Source organism: Bufo bufo, chromosome 3, assembly GCF_905171765.1.
Source record: "Bufo bufo chromosome 3, aBufBuf1.1, whole genome shotgun sequence".
In the NCBI taxonomy this organism is placed as follows: Eukaryota; Metazoa; Chordata; class Amphibia; order Anura; family Bufonidae; genus Bufo; species Bufo bufo.
Window position 1 is genome coordinate 360,954,903 of NC_053391.1, and position 20,801 is coordinate 360,975,703.

At 40.2% G+C, this 20,801-nt stretch overlaps 1 protein-coding gene across 1 annotated transcript in view; it reads right to left on the bottom strand.

Annotated features, from left to right (window-relative positions):
• LOC120993795 (collagen alpha-2(IX) chain-like) overlaps nt 1–20,801 on the bottom strand; it is a 156,244-nt gene that overhangs the window by 15,557 nt on the left and 119,886 nt on the right. Inside the window, exons 22-35 of the mRNA XM_040422266.1 lie at nt 18,509–18,595; nt 18,317–18,370; nt 16,860–16,913; nt 14,643–14,690; nt 13,738–13,794; nt 8,476–8,529; nt 6,914–6,967; nt 3,938–3,991; nt 2,669–2,722; nt 2,290–2,343; nt 1,116–1,169; nt 859–912; nt 704–757; nt 511–555 (exon numbers count right to left, since the gene is read on the bottom strand). Coding sequence (XP_040278200.1) covers nt 511–555; nt 704–757; nt 859–912; nt 1,116–1,169; nt 2,290–2,343; nt 2,669–2,722; nt 3,938–3,991; nt 6,914–6,967; nt 8,476–8,529; nt 13,738–13,794; nt 14,643–14,690; nt 16,860–16,913; nt 18,317–18,370; nt 18,509–18,595 — 777 coding nt within the window. The remainder of the gene's footprint in view (nt 1–510; nt 556–703; nt 758–858; nt 913–1,115; nt 1,170–2,289; nt 2,344–2,668; nt 2,723–3,937; nt 3,992–6,913; nt 6,968–8,475; nt 8,530–13,737; nt 13,795–14,642; nt 14,691–16,859; nt 16,914–18,316; nt 18,371–18,508; nt 18,596–20,801) is intronic.

A 20,801-nucleotide genomic window follows, 5' to 3' on the forward strand; every position in this document is an offset into this window, starting at 1 on the left:
CATACGGATTTCCGGATCCGGCAGGCAGTTCCGGTAACGGAACTGCCTGCCAGATTCTTCTAACGCTAGTGTGAAACTAGCCTTTTACTGATTTGTTCCCCACAAAACTATATATCTACTCAGTTTCTCCTGATCTAGAACCTGCTACCCACATGTATAATGTGACAGGTACCCTTTTAGCAGGTAACGTTTCCCACAGTATGTGCAAAGCAATCCATTTATAGGATTATAGTAGCTCTCTATCTCATCAAGGTTGCCTACCATTAATTTAAAGTTTTTGGTGGTAAGAGATGGAGCTCTATCTAGTAACAGGACAGAAGAACAGGGGTCACAACAATTGTGTTATCTCTCCCTGCAAATATTAAGTAAGGTCTCTAGAATGATTTAAACGTAATAACAAGCGGACATAGTAATAAACCATGCAAAGTCTACAAGGACATGCTACTGCGAAATGACTTTTTCTCACCCTAGAATACAGACATGATAAATTTAAACAGATCAACTACAAACCTTTTGTCCAATTTCTCCTTTACTGCCTGACTGACCAGGTAAACCCTAGAAAATATACAGACAGCAATTTATGTTGTGCAAAAACCACAATCCAGAACTCTAGATTTTCTTACAGTAAACAAGGAAATATTTGTAACATATACAGAAATTTTAAATAATTTCCAGAAATATGATTTTTGGGCAAGCTACTTACTGGTAACCCTTGATGGCCAGGAGAACCATGGATGCCATTTTGGCCAGGGCTACCCTAGACATGAGAGAAAAAGAATTATGGAATACATAAAATGGAATACATAAAAGAAAGAATTGTGATATGAATACAAAAAGAAAGATTTAATAATTACCCACCTTTAATCCAGGAACACCTGGGGTACCATCCTTGCCGTCAATACCAGGTAGGCCCTGTAGGTGGCAGACAGAGAGCCTTTTTAAATAGTAACAAATGTCTACAACTGGCAGAACCTAACTATAAAATAAACTAGTATAGGCTGGAAGCACAGGAGGGGCAGCGCCCAAAAAAGAGTAGTAGATAATGCTCTTCCTCTATTTCCTATTGACTATTATGGAGGAATTCCCTTTTCACTTGCTGTTTTCAACAAACTTACGTTGTTTCCCTTTGGTCCCATTGCTCCAAACTGTCCAATAACTCCCCGAGCACCCTGCAAAAAAATGTATTGATGACTTAACAAGCACACAGATGGAAACAAACTAGAAGTACAGAACTGGAATATACCGGTAATATACACTTTAAAGGTATCTACAGAGATTTGGTTACAGATACGTTGTCAATATAGGATAGTGAAGATAAATCAGTTTCCTTTGTACCATGAGACTTCCCAAAAAAAAGTCAAGTAAGAGCACTTGGCTATCTTTGGAAGTCCCATACCAGTGAAAGGCGAGTAGCCTCCTCTCCACTCCTGGCAGCAAGCAGAAATGTTATGATATTTCCTGTAGATAGGATATAACTTTTAAGCCTGTATTCTTTCCTCTTGATGCAGAGGATATCCCCTCATCACAGTCCTGGGGATAAATAGATGATGGGCTAGATCTCTGTACTGACCCTCTCCAGCTCTGCTATGTCTGCCTTGTTCACAGGAGCCCAGAACTGTACACAGTACTCCATGTGTGGTCTGACCAGTGATTTGTAAAGTGGTAGGACTATGTTCTCATCACGGGCATCTATGCCCCTTTTGATGCAACCCATTATCTTATTGGCCTTGACAGCAGCTGCCTGACACTGGTTTTTGCAGCTTAATTTGCTGTTTACTAAAATGCTTAGGTCCTTTTCCATGTCAGAGTTACCCAGTGTTTTACCATTTAGTATGTACGGGTGACTTGCATTATTCCTTCCCATGTGTATAACCTTACATTTGTCAGTGTTAAACCTCATCATTGACTTCTCTGCCCATATAAAGATGAATGCATGTATTGTGGGCTTGGTTATTATTTTCAATATTAACATGGATTAAATTCATGTACAAACACTACTGTATAGCTCATATACTACTGTATAAGATATTTAAAGAATAACTTGTACCATAATTTTCCTTGACCTAACACTAACTAATTTCTTCCCTGTCCCAGGCTACTGTGCATGATAAAGGGAAATACGAGTGTGTTAAAATGAATATACTTTGCTCTTGAATGTATAGTGGAGACACAGAAATTCAGTGCAGCTCCCCTTTAAAAAGACTTCAGTGAATTCTACAGCGAAAGGATGCCTAAAATTAAGTAGTCATATTTTAATATTAAATGAAAGATGAAACAAGTTTGACTCACCCTATCTCCTTTCTCACCAGGCTCTCCTGGAGGCCCCTTTGGCCCCTCCTCGCCCTGAAACAGACATAGAGAAGAAAAGACTTTGCAAAGCCAGGCTCATTAAAGATAATAACCACCCTAAGTGCAGTTTAATTAAACACTCATTCTCTCCAGGGAATTCTGTAATGAGGACGGAGAAATCCGCACTAACAGGATGTGGGATTTCACCCCTGTGTCCTCTGATGGAATGAAATGCAATGTTCTGCATGTGTATGGAAACCTGGAGAAATCATGCATAAAGTTATACTGTCCTGTCAAATATAGAACACACTATTAATATACCAAACTGTACAATATATAGAGGTGAGGAAGGAAAGAATGGTACCGTATGTCAACTTACAGGCTTCCCTGCTGCACCTACTGATCCGATCATCCCCTTATATCCGGTGGGTCCCTGATAAATTGACAGGATAGAGTTCTCTGTTAGAATCAATCTCCATACTGTATAACAATGCTTACACGTCTCCACACAGTGCACTTTTATTACCATCCTTAGCATGATGGGCATCCCTCAAGTTCCCAAAACATAATTTTGTGTGACATTTCATAACTCACTATTTTCAAATATGTTGAAAACCGAAATGGGTGCTGACAGTGGATGTCATTTAGGAAGCAATATTGCTTGACCATTGTTTTGCCTGAGTACAAATGCATCTTTAAGTTACTGCCCCCTTTCCGTTTTGCATCTCAAATACACTGCTTTATAGAACCGCTAGTCTAAAAACCTATACACCGTAGCTTTGATTTAGCGGTACCATATTGAAAAATATTGAACAGGATAGTAAATGTGAAAGATACATCTCATCCAAATCAGTATTGCTAGGTTTTCAAGTTTTGACAAATGATCAACTTCTATAGGAATTGGGGGCTTATGTATATAATATTCCACCAATTTATACTTTAAATGTTCTACCCAACAGGTTCCCTACTCAACGGAGGACATGCAGCATCACGACACATGTTTACATATACATACACCATATATATGCAACATACATACACATAAATACACCATATACAGTACATGGTACACATACATGAATACACCATATATACACTACACACATATACCACTCAACTAAGGAGCTAAACTATCAGCGGCGCGCAAAGCAATGGAAGTAAACATCTCCAGCTGCTTAGCCACCGCCAGAGCACCACATTGGGACTCAGCCGGTAACACTGTTCTCCGATCCAGTTGTAATTTTAACAACTGGATCTGGAGAACTGGCTGAATCCCATGCCTGGTTCTACCTCATTCTCAAGATCCTCAATTTCACTGACACATGAAAAATGCATGGGCACACAGAAGATTGAACTGTTTGACACTTCTGTTCATGATATGAAGAAGCCCAAGCAGGATAAAAAAGATGTATGGACTAATACTCTTTTGGAAGATCTTGCAGACTTCTGGCATTCTTTTACTTCTAAAAAGTGTCATGACAACACTGTTTTCAGTCTTCAATGATGACCCCATCATACAACAGGAAGTAGGGCTAGGGGAATTGACTTAAAAAGTGTGAGGCCATGCAGCCACCACAAAATCCAGCACATTGAGCATGTAACTACTGTGCTCAATCAAAGGTAGCTTCTGGCCATATGAATCGCTTACTGTTTCTCCTTTGGGTCCAGTCATTCCTGGAAAACCACGGATACCCTGTGGGCCCTGTAATAAATGGATTTTTAAACAAGAAGAAGTTAAAAAATAAACTGAAATAATCTAAATATATATGAGTATATCTTTATGATGATACATATTTATGAAAATAAGAATGGTCCATGCTAGTGTTTTACTTCTGTCCACAAAAAAAGTCATGGTTATTTAGCTCTGATGTCATGGTTTCTATGTTTTACATTATCTGTTATGGTATGTCATGATTAATTATATCAGGACTTGTTTCATAGACCAGTTAAGATCATTTTTCCGTAATAAATCACAATAGGTCCATCAGATTTAAAGTTTTAGTATATAAGACAGACCTAAGCATACTTTTCTGGGTGACAAAATGCAACTGAAATCTTTTGAGAATAAAATGGAGAAAATTTAAGGGGAGAAACCTGAGTTGGAACCATCTCACCAACTCTCCAGGGGCCTGACAGCAGCCTAAGAATTTGTATTACTAAGGAAAAGTTTAGTATTATTAAAAACACCAACAATGGTCAACATTTGTTGCACTGTGGCACATCAGCTATGCACATTGCCAAAAAGTAGTGTGATTTAAAGGTATTGTCCAGCCATTACTAAGCGATGGTGTATTCTCAGGATAAGCCATCACTATCTGATTGGAAAGGGTCTGACACCCTGCAACCCTGTCCATCAGCTGTTTGGATGTAGCTCTGTCACTGGAAGTTGGCACTTAAACTAGACAGCTCCGTGAAGTGGACAGAGTTCGCTAAAACTGCACTGCACACATTGAAGCCAATGGAAGCATCCATCCACTACACAGTTGATGGTACTCTGTAGCTCCGGGCACTGACTTCTGGCATCACAGTTACACATAATGTATATGCAACTGATATACGAATTAAAATTATAAAGATTCTTAATAATGCTCCCAACAAATAATAAATGAAAAACAAAAACCCCAAAAGAAGGGTGCTGGTAGGGGTGGGTGCTCTCAATTTTGCGGAACGAGTGCGCACCCATTCATTTCAATGGGGTCGCAGAAGATGCAGACAGCACACCATGTGCTGTCCGCATCAGTGGTTCCGTTCCACAGCTCCACAGAAAAGATAGAACGTGTCCTATTCTTTTTGCGGACAGGAATAGGCATTTTCTATTGCGGAACGCACACAGCCAGTATCCATGTTTTGCGTATCCGCAAAGCAGTACGGCCGTCTGAATGGTCCTTAACCGGTATGCTATTCTGGACATGTTATTGAGTCGAGTTTTTTGTGTTTGTGTATGTCATACCATGGTGCAGAGTACCTTTTAGTATTATTTACCAGTAATAGTTAAGTTTTATCTCCCTACCTCCTCCCTTCTTTTGGGGTTTTTGTTTTGCATCACAGTTATACCCAAACAGCTGATTAATGGGAATGCAGGGTGTCAGACCCCTGTCAATAAGCTAACCGCAGATAGACCATCACTTAGTAAAGGCTGGACAACCCCTTTAAATTGTGTAATACTGTATATTGTCCTCAACATGTAATCCATTTAATAGAGTAACATTATACACATTTTGGGCATTTATTATTAAAGGGGTTGTCCCATCTCAGCCAGAATAACCACAATAAGCGTTGACCAGCGGTGGAAGGACTTACAGTACAGAAACATCTAGATACATTAAAAATTTTGCTATAACCAATGGTGAGGTCGAGGCATTCCCCATGTTCTGGCTAGTGAGATCCCACTAGAAAGAGGTTTATAAGTTTACACCAGCAACACAAGGGAATCTCATTCTAAATGTTAAACACATGAAAACCAGTGTTATGCTCATCACTGGAATATTTTTCATTATAAAAAAGTCCTATTAAAGTTGGCATTCAGACAGTCATGTTAAAAATCGTCCATGTTGTGGCCGCAACACAAGGACGATTTTTTTATATGCAGCGAGGTCTGTATGTCCATGGTCTCTAGGTCCATGTTCTGTGAGACATGGACTAGAATAGTGCATGACCTGAGTTTCTCCAGCATGGTCTGTGTGAAAAAACTGAGATGTGACTTGCACTGTGGACATTTAGGCCTATAGTTCAAAGAACGTTCTTTTGCAGTACATTATAGCCTCTCTTTGACAAGCATGCTGTGTTATACATTAAACGGATGCCATGGAGTGGCATTTACCCATGGGGTGCATGATAAAAGAAAGTATTTGTTTAAAGAGAAATATGACAGTTTTAGTAACTACTTGCATTCCCCATGTAATAACAATTCTGGAACATTTATTCTTATGGTTCTATGTTGTGCCATTCCTGTATTATTTGCACTAGAAGTTATGAGTGAATTGCTAGCAGTCTGCAGTAACGGTACAGAGAGGAGGTAACCAGTTGGGGGTGTGTACCTGCACAGTCTGACTCTATCCAATCAGTGCTGCCATTTTCAGACTGTGGAGGTACACCCCCCCCCCCCCCCCCCCCCTCTGTACCCTTACTGCAGACTGCTGACAATTCATTCATAACTTCTAGTAGAAATAATACAGGAATGGCACAACATACAGACATAAGAATAGATGCTCCAGAATTGTTATTACATGGGGAATGCAAGTAGTAGTTATAACAGGCATGCCAGGAGAGGTGACAGGTCCCCTATAACATATATGTTTTCTACTGAATACAGTTAAATGGAATAGTGTAATCTACTATGTCATTCCATCAATGTTGTTACATAGTATACAAGTGTATAATGTGCAGACAGAGGCTTAAAGATCACTCTTTTGGCTTCTCTCTGGTTAACCTCATGGATACTTTTAGCATGTACATCAGTACATTTCCCAGGGAACATGCTAAGCATACATTGTAAACATGATTTGAAAAAGCCTTACGTGATAGAAATGTGCTAAATATGTAGATAACTATCCAGATATGCAGTATGTTTGTAAAAGAGGTTTTTATGTATGCAAATTAGTTACAGAAAATTTCCAGAACTTACCGGGGGTCCTGGAATTCCTTGTTCTCCAGAAATACCAACATCTCCTTTTGGACCCTGTAATTACAGATTTTTACTTTTTTGATTACAAACTTTTACTTTTTATTTACTGGAATTTACAGTACACAAAGGTGTTTTTTTTCTCAATGTGGATTCGCTCAGTGTTTGCGCTGCAGCGTCCATTTAAATATTCAAAAATGCAAATGGCAAACATGGTGTGAAAATACCCTTATAATTAGAATTATAACAATAGCATGATTAATAGCATCTAGAAGGGCAAATCACTCATTGAGGTCTCATGGAGGCTCAGGTATGTGACTAATGGCTTTATCATTGTAACAGTCTCTGCTCCAGACGTCAAACAGGTAGGAGGGGGTGACTAGTTCACCTGTTCTGGAGCAGACAAGCAGAAGGAGGCTTGACAGCCAATCAGTGACATGTGTGTGCAATTTAACCCCTTCCAAACACAGCCAGTTTTAACCTTCCTGAAGCAGCCTAAATTTGCAAATCTGACACTGTGTCACTTTACGTGGTAATAACCTTCGAATGCTTTTACCAGGAGATCCTGAGATAGTTTTTTCGTGACACACCGTACTTCTTGTTAATTGTAAATTTGGGTCAATCAATATATTTTATAAAATTATAAAATCCCAAACTTACATAAAATTTTGAAAATTTAGCAGTTTTCTAAATTTGAATTTCTCGGCTTTTAAAACATATAGGGGCACATTTATCAAGACCAGCTCAGAAGGGAAGGAGCACTATTTGGCTTTTGAAGCATGGATTTTCCTGGAATGGTTTTGGGTGCTACATCACAGCCATGCCATACAGTCTGCATTGCAGTAATCACCAATGCCGGCAGTTACAGCAGGGGCCCAGCTGTCTGTCACAACCAGACCCCTGCCCTGATCTAGAAAGTGCAGCTCTTGTGCCCACCCGTCCAGCGCACCGTGTATGTACGGCACAATGAAGGAACTCCTTGCCTGCTGCAACGTACATGTACGGCATGTAGTGAGGAGTTAAATCCTGCTCTGTGACTGCTTTTTCCCAGTTATTGCATTTGTTACCTGGCTCCTGTATGTTTGTTAGTTCTCTCTGCCTCTAGTGAGTATTCTTGTGTTTTTTGACCTGGCTTGTTTACTCATCTTCTCTTTTAGTGACCCTTCTACCTTTGCATCTCTGTATCTTTTGTCTCTATTGCTTTTGACTCGGCTTGTTTCTGACATTGCAATTGGATACTGTACAACCTGATGAATGCAAGATAGATTCCATTCCACTTGCAGGATCCACTCAGGGTTATCGAGTTATCTACTTAGGTTCCTGATAGTGGGATTGCTCTTATTAGGGCAGCTATTCCGTTGTAGACCGAGCCCTGTAGCGATAGGGTAGCTAGCACCAAGTATGGCAGTGGGTGTATTGTTTTCTAGACAGGTTACTTGTGTCCCATCAGTTTTGCTACAGTGATGTAATTTACCAATAAATCCTTAATAACAAGTTAGATGTGACCTCTATTTGGCTACATTGTTGTATGGATTTATAATAATCAGACTTTTTGAAATACTTACAGCTTTTCCTTGTTGTCCAGGCTCACCAAGTGGACCAGGGCGTCCTTTGTGACCCTACAAAGAAAGAAATCTGATTATGAAAATTTGTGTCATATTCTTTGGTATCAATAGTCTAATATCTAGTTGCTAAAGATAAAATGGCAAATAAAAGACTAAATGGCATAGCTCCCGGATGTAAATTAGTTCTAGCATGATTTAATGTTTGCTGTGTTGATGTGAAAGAAAGTTATCTACTTGTCCAGTTAAAATGCTAGATTGCGTTTTTTTGCAATAATATGAAGGGGCAGTCATTCTATATGTCATGGATGGTTAATTCATAAATCTTTACTTATGGTTAAAGGAATGTTCCATGCTAAGCATTTTTAGCATATCCACAGGATATGCCACAAATCTCAGATAGATGTAAGTAGTGTTGAGCGAAGCGAAGTTCACAAAGTGGACTTTGATCAGAATTTCAGGGAGAAATCAATTTGCCACAAAGCCGAATTTCTTCGTGCTTCGTGGTAACAAGTCAATTTTCCCTAAAATGGCAGTAAAAAAAATTTCATACTTACCTCATCTATTTGCACACAAAAAACCCCAAACAGCCATCTTGATTGAAGATCTTGCGCAAAATCTCTTGCCAGCCGCCGAGATTTCACGCTGGATCTCCAATCAAGATGGCTGTGGCAGACTCTTTGCGAGCAAATGGATGAGGTGAGTATTTTTAATTTTAGTTTTTTAACAGAGTAACCTCTGACAGCCCTCAATGGTCATCTCAGATGCCGCGATCAGCGATGAAAGCGGTATCTGAGGGGTTCAATGACGGGGTGCAGTACCATCGCCGTTCCCCATCATTGTGCCTGCTACTCACAAAGAAGAGTGCTTTGTGACTAGGTAGTTTATAATTTATCAAAAAGCAAATTTCTTTGTAAGTTTTGGCGAAGCAACCAAATCAAAGTTTTGAGAACTTCGCTCATGGCACCTGTACTTATCCCCATAATGGGGATCCCTCAACTCCCAATCCACTTCCAGCATCCAGAATCACTGGAGAGGCATATCCACAAAGCAAATTTCTATAAAATACATACAGTCCAGTGTGTATACCTTGGGTTCCAGTTTGACAAAGAGGGAGATCCCCAGAAACGTAGCTAGCGCAGGATCTTAGCTGGAACCCAAGGGATACACACTGGACTGTATGTATTTTATGGACATTTGCTTTGTGGATATGCCATGATAAAGCATTTGTAATATACCACTGATGTTGGATAAAGCAAGCAAAGGAAAAGAAACATTTGCCTTTGGTGAGTTTTTCTGTACTAAATGTGATTACGTGCCAGGTTGGTCACACTGGTTTATATGCACCTGAAAGACCAGTGTGGATTAATATATGAGTCACTGACTTACATTAGAATATCATAGAAAAGTTCATTTATTTCAGTATTTCAATTCAAAAAGTGAAACTCATATATAGCTCCATGACAGACGTAGTGATCTATTTCAAGCGTTTATCTCTTTTAATGTTGATGATTATGACTTAAAGCTAATGACAACCCAAAAGTTAGTATCTCAGAAAATGTGAATATTAAATAAGACCAATTAAAATGATTTTTTTACACTGAAATATTGCCTACTGAAAAGTATAGACAGTGTATGCACTCAATAGTTGGTTGGGACTCTTTTTGCGTGAATTACTGCATCGATGTTGTGTAGCATGGAGGAAACTAGCCTGTGGCACTGCTGAGGTGTTATGGAAGCCCAGGTTGCTTTGATACCAGCTTTCAGCTTGGCTACATTGTTGGGTCTGGAGTCTCTAATTTTCCTCTTGACAATTCCCCATAAGGGGTTTAACTCCTTAACGCCCAGCGCATGTACGTTTACATGTACGGCGCTGGCAGGGTCTTTAAAGATGGCACCCGCTCCTGAGCGCTGCGGGCGCCATAGCCACGGGTGGCTGCCTGCTTCTTATAGCAAACACCCACGGCTAATGTCCGCAAATGGCAGCGCGGGCTTCCGGTGGTGCTTCGGCTCCCCGTGTGGTGATCGGAGGAGCCGGAGCATGTATGCAGCAGCCCCTGTCTTTGTGGATGACAGGAGGCTGCTGCATAGTATTTTCTATGGAGCCCTTGCCTGTAATAGGGCTCCATAGGAAACTAGTAAAATCATCATAGATTCCAATTCAAGTGCATTGGAGTATATGATGATAGTAGTCTAATGATTGCATGTTATAGTTCCCTATGTGAAGTGTAGAAAATTCAAATCACCCCCCTTTTCCTACCATAAAAATAAAAGAACTAAAAAAAATTTAAAAAATACACATCATGGGTGTTTCGATGTGCGAAAACAACCATAGTTTAAAAATATAAAAATATATTCCCCATATGGCAAACAGCAAAAGGGAAAAAAAACGTCCGAATGGCCGATTCGCAGTTTTTGATCGCTTCATTTTCTACAATTTTTTTTTATAAAAAAAGATGAAAAAGTCATACACCCCCCCAGAATGGTATCAATGAAAAGTTAAGATCGCCCCGCAAAAAATGAGCCCCCATACAGCTTCGTACACATAATTACAAAAAAGTTATAGGGGTCAAAATATAGCAAAAAATAAATAAAACTGATTTTTTTCCCACTTTTTAATTTTTTTATCACCATCAAAACGCAAGAAAAACTATACATATAACATATCGCCGGATTTAAAATAACCTGTAGAATAAAACTAACCAGTCAGTATTATCGTACATCGAAGGTCGTAAATAAAAAAAACGTAAAACTGTGATGGAAATTCTTTTTTTTTTACTATTTCACCCCATTTGGAATTTTTTTCCCGCTTCCAACTACATCATATGCAATATTAAATGGTGTCATTGGAAAGTACAACTTGTCCCTGAAAAAAGAAGCCCTCATATGGTTATGTAAACAGACAAACAAAAAAAAGTTATGGCTCTGGGAAGGCAGGGAGCGCAAAACGAAAACGCAAGAAAAATACCTCTGGGCCTGTGTCACGGCTGAGGATGGGGAAAACCCTCAGCTGTGCGATGCCTGGAGATGTAAGGTCGCTACTTGGCCAGTAACACAGAATTAGAGAGCAGGTCACCTCCTAGAGCTTCCCTAATTTGACCCTGACTCCTAGCTGCATGAGCCGCCCTTGATGGTAGGAGGGTTCATGCTCAGGAACCTTGGATCCCTTCTGACCCTCCGACGTTCCCTGTACTAGGAGCTGGGTAGACAGCCCGTTCCTCCTGGATACCGAGTAACAGGAGTCTAAAATGGCCAAGCTATAAAGAAAGGGGAACATAAACAGACATATGGCAATGGCAGGTAAGTGAGACTAGTACCACACTTACCTGCCACAGACACACAACCTGGAACCCACGTGCAAGTGCTGCTGTCCACAAACAACACAAAGGACACCGCACACTCAGACATCACACGGGAACCCAGGAAACCATATACTGCAATAAACAAAGACCAAACAAACATCTTCTAATCACCATACATAAACCTATGACCACAAGGATGGCCCCCACTGGCAGATTGAATACACAGGAGGCTGCTCCAGCTAACCATGGCTGAAGTACCCCTCAGACAAGTGATATTCACTGAGGCTTTATAGGCCCAAGTGGCCACACCCACACAGACACACCCAGTGTTCACACACACAGAAGGGATTTAACCCTTCCAACACCAGGCAAGGGAAGATGGACACTTAAAGGGGAATACACACATAAACAAACACACTTCACCTGTTGCCGCGGGCAACGGCATGCGTGGCAATCATGTCCTGGGGATCAGCCATAGGGCTGAGACACTGCCACCACATGCACACAACACCACACGTTGCCACGGGCAACCAAGTGAAGGAAAGTGTCACAAAACATACCACTGGCCGTGACAGCCTGAAGGGGTTAAGTCAGGAGAGTTGCTGGCCAATCAAGCACCATTATTAAATCATGTATTGGTACTTTTGGCAGTGTGGGCAGGTACCAAGTGCTGCTGGAACTTGACAATCCTTTCAAGGATGTGGTTATCCCTGTTCTTGTGCAGCTTTTTCTACCACACTTTTTCCTTCCACTCAACTTTCCATTTATATGCTTGGATGCAGTACTCTGAACAGCCAGCTACTTTAGCAATGACCTTTTGTGGCTTATCCTCCTTGTGAAGGGTGTCAATGACTGTCTTATGGACAACTGTCAAATCAGCAGTCTTCCCCATGATTGTGTAGCCTACTAAACCAGTCTGAGGATGATTTAAAGGATTAGGAAACCTCTGCTGTTTTGTGTTGATTACTTGATTAGTGACACCATTAGTCTACAATATTGACATTTTTTACAATATTCAAATTATCTGAGATACTGACTTTTGGGTTTTCATTAGCTATAAGCCATAATTATCAACATAAAAAAAAATTGAAATAGATCACTCTGTGTGTAATGAATCTATATGATATATGAGTTTCACTTTTTGAATTGAATTTCTGAAATAAATTAACTTTTTAATGATATTTTAATTTATTGAGATGCAGCTGTAACCATGCATGTGAGTGGTTCTCTCCATTCACTTCTACCGGAGTCATTGAAATAGAAGAGCACCCTTGGTCGGCTAACTCTCAGAGACGTGAACTGAGAAAGCCACACATGCACAACCACCGCTGCATTCAGTCTCTGCCTAGATGCATCAGCCAGCGATTGTCTCACCAGGCGGTATGGGGATCAGAGAGGGACCCTTGTTCTGGAGATAGGTGCAGGTCGCCGCTCCTAGAGTTCTTGCATCTATTAGACATTTATAGTACTGTATATTCTGTGAATATGCCATAAATGTTTGCAATGGGAATAATTTTTTTATCAGGAAGAGCACTGTTGTCTCTCTGCGAAAGTGTAACAGGCCCATATTAAACCAAGGCAAAATCTACACTGAGTTATAAATATGATTACATTGCTGTCAATGCTGTATTTTTGTACATAGGGAGTCATTTATCAAACCAGAGACGTCAGGTTTTTGGTCTAAAAATGTCACACAACATGCCAATTGTTGCTTTTTTGCAACATTTTGGAGACACTCTACTTTTCAATATGGTCTCTGTTTAAGGCAGAAAAGTGAGATTAGACCTGGATTATGGCACATTTACTATCTGCGACACTTGAAATGTTGCAGAAATGTCGCAAAAATGTCTCTAATGATAAATGACCCCCATAACAATCCTTTATTCTAAACTCTGAAACTGTAATAAATGAATTCTAAAAGAAAGAAAAAACATTAAAATAAGTATGAAATAGAGAGGTTTACCTTAACCCCTTGAAGACCTTGTGGACCCTTTGGACCAGGTGGGCAGTTGGATGGGCACTAGAAAACATTATCACATAGCAGAGAGTGAGCGTTTTACTCTTTATTATGTCTATAGTGTGAATACATTTTATATTTTACAATCAATATTATCAATAAGGCTAAGTACATGTAGGTTATCTGTGAAGCAATTCATAAGAAAAAGATCCTTCAATTCCAAAGGGGCTTGATTCCATGAGTCCTTCGGGGCCCCATGGAGGGACCTCTGGTACTCTAGTGGGCCAGTTTGACACAGCTTTGACAGTTACAAATATTGTTCAGTGTGACAGTGCCATTTCAACCTATCAAGAACTAGGTCTAATTTCTTAATTCTGTTTTGAAGCTAAAAGAAACATCTGATTGGCTGCCATGAAAAACAAGGGGGGAGATTTATCAAAACTGGTGTAAAGGAAAACTGCCTTAGTTGACAATAGCAACCCATCAGATTACGCCTTTCATTTTCCAAAGGAGCTCTGAGGAATGAGAGGAGGAATCTGATTGGTTGCTATGGTCAACTAAGGCAGTTTTCCTTTACACTTTTGATAAATCCCCCCAAGTACACTTTCTATTTTTCATACAAGTCTCCAATTATTCCCAGTTAAAAGTTATGTCTGTCTTTTTGTTTTGCCAGCATAGAAGAGTTTACACATTGTCAAGCTATGATTGTTTCCAGACAGCCAATTTCAGACCCTCATCAGTAAATACTCAGCTCCTAAAATTGTAAAAAAAAAAAAAATCTTCAAAGAACATTTCCCTGGGCAGCAAATTCAGAATAAAGAAACCTCAATTACAAAGTGAGATATTTTGGGAATAAAATAACAACAGAGGAGCTATGTGCTAACTGGATTACCCCCAAAAAGGGCACTCACCAGGAAATCGGCACTGCCTTCCAAGCCTAGAATGCTCCCTGAAGGACCCTGAAATATAAAGGAATTGTGAGACCTCATGGTACATTTCATTTCCTCAATCTGCAGGACTAATCCTTTGTGGAACGCTCTAGTGTCTTATTAGCCATTTCTGCTCTATACTCGTAAATTCTTGTAATTACAGACTCAGCATTTACTGTTCATTCAGCAATTTAGGAACTGTACAGGGACAATGTGCTACACAGATAGTACTGAGCCTTACTGCTCAGAGGAGGAAAAGAAAAAGCTGATAATAAGTTGCACATAATGAATGTCAATGCAAATAGCAAAATACAGCAGAAGAAGACTATAGGAAGAAGAGTACACTCTCAGGAGGAACAGATCATACCCTGGAGGTAAATGGTGAAAGGTGACAGTTTCATAGAACATCCTGCTAATGTATGTGAACAATATGCTAAAATAAGTCTCTGTGGAGGTCAGTTATTAATGGCAAATTCAGCTAGCAAAGTTGCACAAGTGACTATTTATACTGCCAGTGCAGTCAGACTAATACACACCGGGGACATTTCCAAAAAAATAATGTGATGGGCAAAAGACTCATAATGAAAATGTTGCAAAATCATATTACATAAAAGTAACAATATATTTAAATAACAAAAATGATACAAATAGAGCTTCAACTCACTAACGGCAGATGTTTTTTTTATTTATTTTACATACTGGAGTACTTAGTTATAGACTGTACGTTTTTGAAAGCAGAGAATTGTTTATTAGTTTGTTACTATGTGATGTCTGATTTTGTTTGTGCACATAGTCATTATAAAGTGTTGTAGGAAGTAATGTTAGTGCTATATAAATAAAGAATATTAGAATTACTGATAACCACCCTGTGTTGTCTCATTTTATGACTGCTGCACCTAAAACTTGGTTAATAGCTGTCAGCCGAGTGATCGACAGCTATCTCTCCCGACTCCCTCATACACATACATGTTTGGTTCGGCCAAACATGTATGTGTATTCTACGGGGAGAGCGGAGAAAGCTGCTGCCAGACACTCCCAGGAGAACAAAAAGATTGGGCGAAAATACTTAGGGGGAGAGTCGGGGGAGAGTCATGAGCTCCCCACATACATTAGAGTGTTGGCCAAACCCGCTGCTCTTAGCTGGTTCAGCTAACAGTAACCCAATATGTATGGGGGTGTTTAGGGTATACACAAAAGGAGAGAGGCCCCAAAAATCACACACTTGATGGCCACACATCATAGTTATGGGGATGTCTGGATTCTGTGACAGGTGGGGATCTAATAAAGGCCCTTAGGGCTGCCATTATTAAATTCCTATACAGCACCTTATAAACTAAAAAAAAGGTAAACACAATTTTTTCCTTTAACTGAATAAAAGCTGTAAAACATAATATATAGATATGTAGAATGGTTGTAACCATAACAACCCAGGTTAATATTAACATCCTCCCTTTATTATACAAAGAATAAGAAAGAAAGATGGAACTGCAATTTTTGCATCCCCTTTCCCTCCATCTACAACAGACTAAAAAAAAGTATGGCTGTCAGAATGTAGTAAGGCAAAAACAAAACCAGAGGTTGCTTTGTTAAAGGGCAAACTTTTTTTTTTTTAAAGTTTTAACAATAATGGTCAATCCTTAGAATAACTATCAACAAGTGATTATTTGGGGTCCGATCCCACACAAGAAGAAAGGTGCAGTAGAATTTGCTGGATGGGCGTCCTCCATGAGAGTATGGTTGTGTCTAGTACTGCATCTGTCTGCACTGCAGTGCCAGACATAGCCATATGGATGAGAACAGTGTTGTGTAGAGTACTGGGGATAGGTGTGAGTCTGGATACCCAATAAGTATACCTTGATGGCTTATTCTCAGCTGGAAATCCCTTTAAGAAAGTAGACACTGATCATTTTTATACTAGCAACCATAGATAGGATGCCTGTTGATGTACATAAAATTAAAGTTCTATGTGAAATCAGCAGAACCTGTGCACAGTTTTGAAAAATGTTGCCAATTTTGCCATCAGATAACATAATGCATTTTATCACACAATTGATAAATCTCCCCCACTGTATGCATCTCACTCTCTATTAAACACATATGGCCAAGCAAAGGATAAAAGCAATTTCAGCTTAACATGACAAAGTATTTTAACAATACATTTCAGATTTACTTTAGTATAAAGAAAATATCTATACATACTGGTTTTCCAGGAGGTCCAGGTGGACCTGAAGACCCAAGAGGACCTTTTATGCCCTAAGAAAACACAAGACAAACCATGACCAACACAATTTATACCATAAAATCTAAGTAGTGGTTTATATAGTGTGGAAAATGCATGTATATGAGTTTCAAAACCAATGAAATGTAAAAGAAAATGACTGGATGGCTGTAGATGGCCTATCCAACAGATTTCAATATTCTTTAAGATCCATTATGTGTCATTATTTTGTGATGCAGAGGCTACTGTAACAACTTTACCTATTTCTGCTCCAGAAGCCAGGCAAGGAGGCAGGAGAGGGTATAGAGCTGTGATAAGTGCACCTGTTCTAGCTCCTGAGATGGAGCAGAGCAGCAGGAGAGAGTTGGCTCGAGAGCAAACCCATTAGATCTGTGCTCCAATTAAATCCCGCTGCCTTTTGCTCAATGTTATTGTTAATTAGCCTGGTTTATCTTTCTGTGCATTTTCTGAGTATACTTGTGTTTACTGACCCTTCATATTTACCCAACTATTCTTTTGCCTTTTCTGTAGTATTTGCTATTGTATATGTCCTCAGACTGTTTCCTAACAATTCTCTTGCCTTTCGTTACTGTGCTGTTTGTCTCTTTGGTTTTGAGTCTGACCTGGCTTGTCTCTGTTGCGGATACTTGTTAGCGATTTGGCCTCGATGTTTTTCCCCTCTGGCTCTCACCCCAACTACCATGACCACACCACCTGTTCACTTCGTCTGCTAGCAGCTACTCTGTAAACAGAACCTATGATTCCATACTACTAGCAGGAACTGCTCAGTGTGAACTAGTTCCAGTTTCTGAATGGAACCGCGCCTATTGAGGAAGATATTTCACTGTAGGTAGGACCCTACTTAGTGATATGGTTGTTTCAGGTTAAAACCCCCACACCCTAGTTCTTGCTAATCTGGATGGCTAGCTTCAAGTCTGACAGTGGATGTGGATTTGAAGGAAAGGTTACCAGTACTACTACAGTTTCGTTACAGGTACCCTGCACTGTGTATACAGAAAAATATAAAACTGACAGTAAACTCTAGTCTGACAACTAGACCTCTGACCTGTTCTTGCTCAGTGGTGTAGATACCTCCACCCCTATGGGAAGACTTTCACTTTATTTTAGAGCCCAGGGGAGATTTACTAAGCAAAACTCTCTAGAACCTAATTTTAAATTGTGCCCTGCTATGTGTTTTATACATTTTATGGCAACCTCAACATTTTTGAAAAGTCTCTAGCCATTTAACCATAAGCGCATGGTGTGCTGTAAAATTTCACTTCACTAGACCTAAGAGTCCCAACTGAAACCATGATCCATTATTTCTGTTTGCAGAAACTATTTGCCTTCAATGGTATTTTTACTTATGGCCATTAAGCAAAAAGTCACATTTAATGTGTAGGAAGAAAGGTAATCATCTATATAAAAAATATCCTACCTTTGGTCCTGTGGCTCCAATTTCTCCAGGAAGCCCAACAGGCCCTGGATTACCCTACAAAAAAGCCATATTGTCACTCCCTTTGTTGTTAAGGTTACTAATTATAGTAGCACAGATGTGGGTTACACTTACAGGAAGTCCAGCAACGCCGGGGCCCTAATAAGAAAGGGGAGAAATAAATGAATGGTTTACATTGTAACTTATCAAATCCAATACAGTGATGAAATAAGCATTCATACTCACTGGCTTTCCTGATGGTCCTGGAAGTCCAGACTGGCCCTGTGGATCACAATATTCAAAAACACGTTAATGGACAAACCGTTCTATAAGATTGCATGTGATTAATAAATGTATACAGGAGAAGTTGAGAATGTAGAAGACACTTGACAACAGGTTTCTGGAAGTACCACACTCCTTGATTCAAATAATATGCCAATATCAAAAGTTTCACTTACTGCCTATCATGTTAGATGTGGTAGCAACAAGCAAATACCGTGTAATTAGAATCTGTCAGTGCCTTTCTCATACTGCCATGTACTGTACATCGCTTGGAAGGAAAAGCAATTCTCACAGTTTTATCGTTTTTTCTTTCTCTGTAGGGGGTGTCAAAAATTTATGTGCCATGTAGTATGTGCAAACACATCTGCCAGAAGTCCAAGATGCAAAGGAGTTCTGCAGTACCATTGCACATGGAAAGTGATCAATCTTGTCTTAAAGGGGTTGTCCGAGTTATTTTTTTGTTCTTTCTATGTTCCTAACTGGGAAAATATAACAGCTTTCCAATTAACTCACTTTATCTCCCATGGCTGGTTTCTCAGATTTCACTGAGGGTCACATGACCTGTGATGTCAGCTTCTGTCCCTGCTCTGATAAAGGTCGTTTACAAGCCTGTAAATGAGACGTCACTGTGCTGGCCACGCCCCCCTTCACTGCCGTCTACTCTCTCCTAGGATTCTTAACCCCTTCAGCTGCACACACTGGGTATCTGCAGCAGTGACAATTCTGGGCACAGGAGCTGAAGGACTAGAGAGAGCATTGCACAAGGAGGTAGGGGGAAGATCCTGTGTGTATTAGCAGTGTCATTATACAGCTGGGACTTGTAGTTATACACATACAACATGCTGCAGAGTCTCCCAGCAAGCAGACAGGTCACTCAGGGCAGCTCTTGTATTCACTCCTTTAGCAGTGTCATTATACAGCTGGGACTTGTAGTCCTACACATACAACATGCTGCTGAGTCTCCCAGAAGGCAGACATGTCACTCAGGGCAGTCCTTGTATTCACTCCCTTAGCAGTGTCATTATACAGCTGGGACTTGTAGTTCGATACATATAATATGCTGCAGATTCTCCCAGCAGGCAGACATGTCACTCAGGGCAGCTCTTGTATTCACTCCCTTAGCAGTGTCATTATACAGCTGGGACTTGTAGTCCTACACATACAAGATGCTGCTGAGTCTCCCAGCAGGCAACATGTCACTCACGGCAGCTCTTGTATTCACTCCCTTAGCAGTGTCATTATACAGCTGGGACTTGTAGTCCTACACATAGAACATGCTGCTGAGTCTCCCAGCAGGCAGACATGTCACTCAGCGCAGTCCTTGTATCCACTCCCTTAGCAGTGTCATTATACAGCTAGGACTTGTAGTCCTACACATAGAACATGCTGCTGAGTCTCCCAGCAGGCAGACATGTCACTCAGGGCAGCTCTTGTATCTACTCCCTTAGCAGTGTCATTATACAGCTGGGACTTGTAGTCCTACACATACAGTACAGACCAAAAGTTTGGACACACCTTCTCATTCAAAGAGTTTTCTTTATTTTCATGACAAGGCATCAAAACTATGAATTAACACATGTGGAATTATATACATAACAAACAAGTGTGAAACAACTGAAAATATGTCATATTCTAGGTTCTTCAAAGTAGCCACCTTTTGCTTTGATTACTGCTTTGCACACTCTTGGCATTCTCTTGATGAGCTTCAAGAGGTAGTCCCCTGAAATGGTCTTCCAACAGTCTTGAAGGAGTTCCCAGAGATGCTTAGCAATTGTTGGCCCTTTTGCCTTCACTCTGCGGTCCAGCTCACCCCAAACCATCTCGATTGGGTTCAGGTATGGTGACTGTGGAGGCCAGGTCATCTGGCGCAGCACCCCATCACTCTCCTTCATGGTCAAATAGCCCTTACTTTCAAAGTTTTCCCAATTTTTCAGCTGACTGACCTTCATTTCTTAAAGTAATGATGGCCACTCGTTTTTCTTTACTTAGCTGCTTTTTTCTTGCCATAATACAAATTCTAACAGTCTATTCAGTAGGACTATCAGCTGTGTATCCACCTGACTTCTTCTCAACGCAACTGATGGTCCCAACCCCATTTATAAGGCAAGAAATCCCACTTATTAAATCTGACAGGGCACACCTGTGAAGTGAAAACCATTTCAGGGGACTACTCTTGAAGCTCATCAAGAGAATGCCAAGAGTGTGC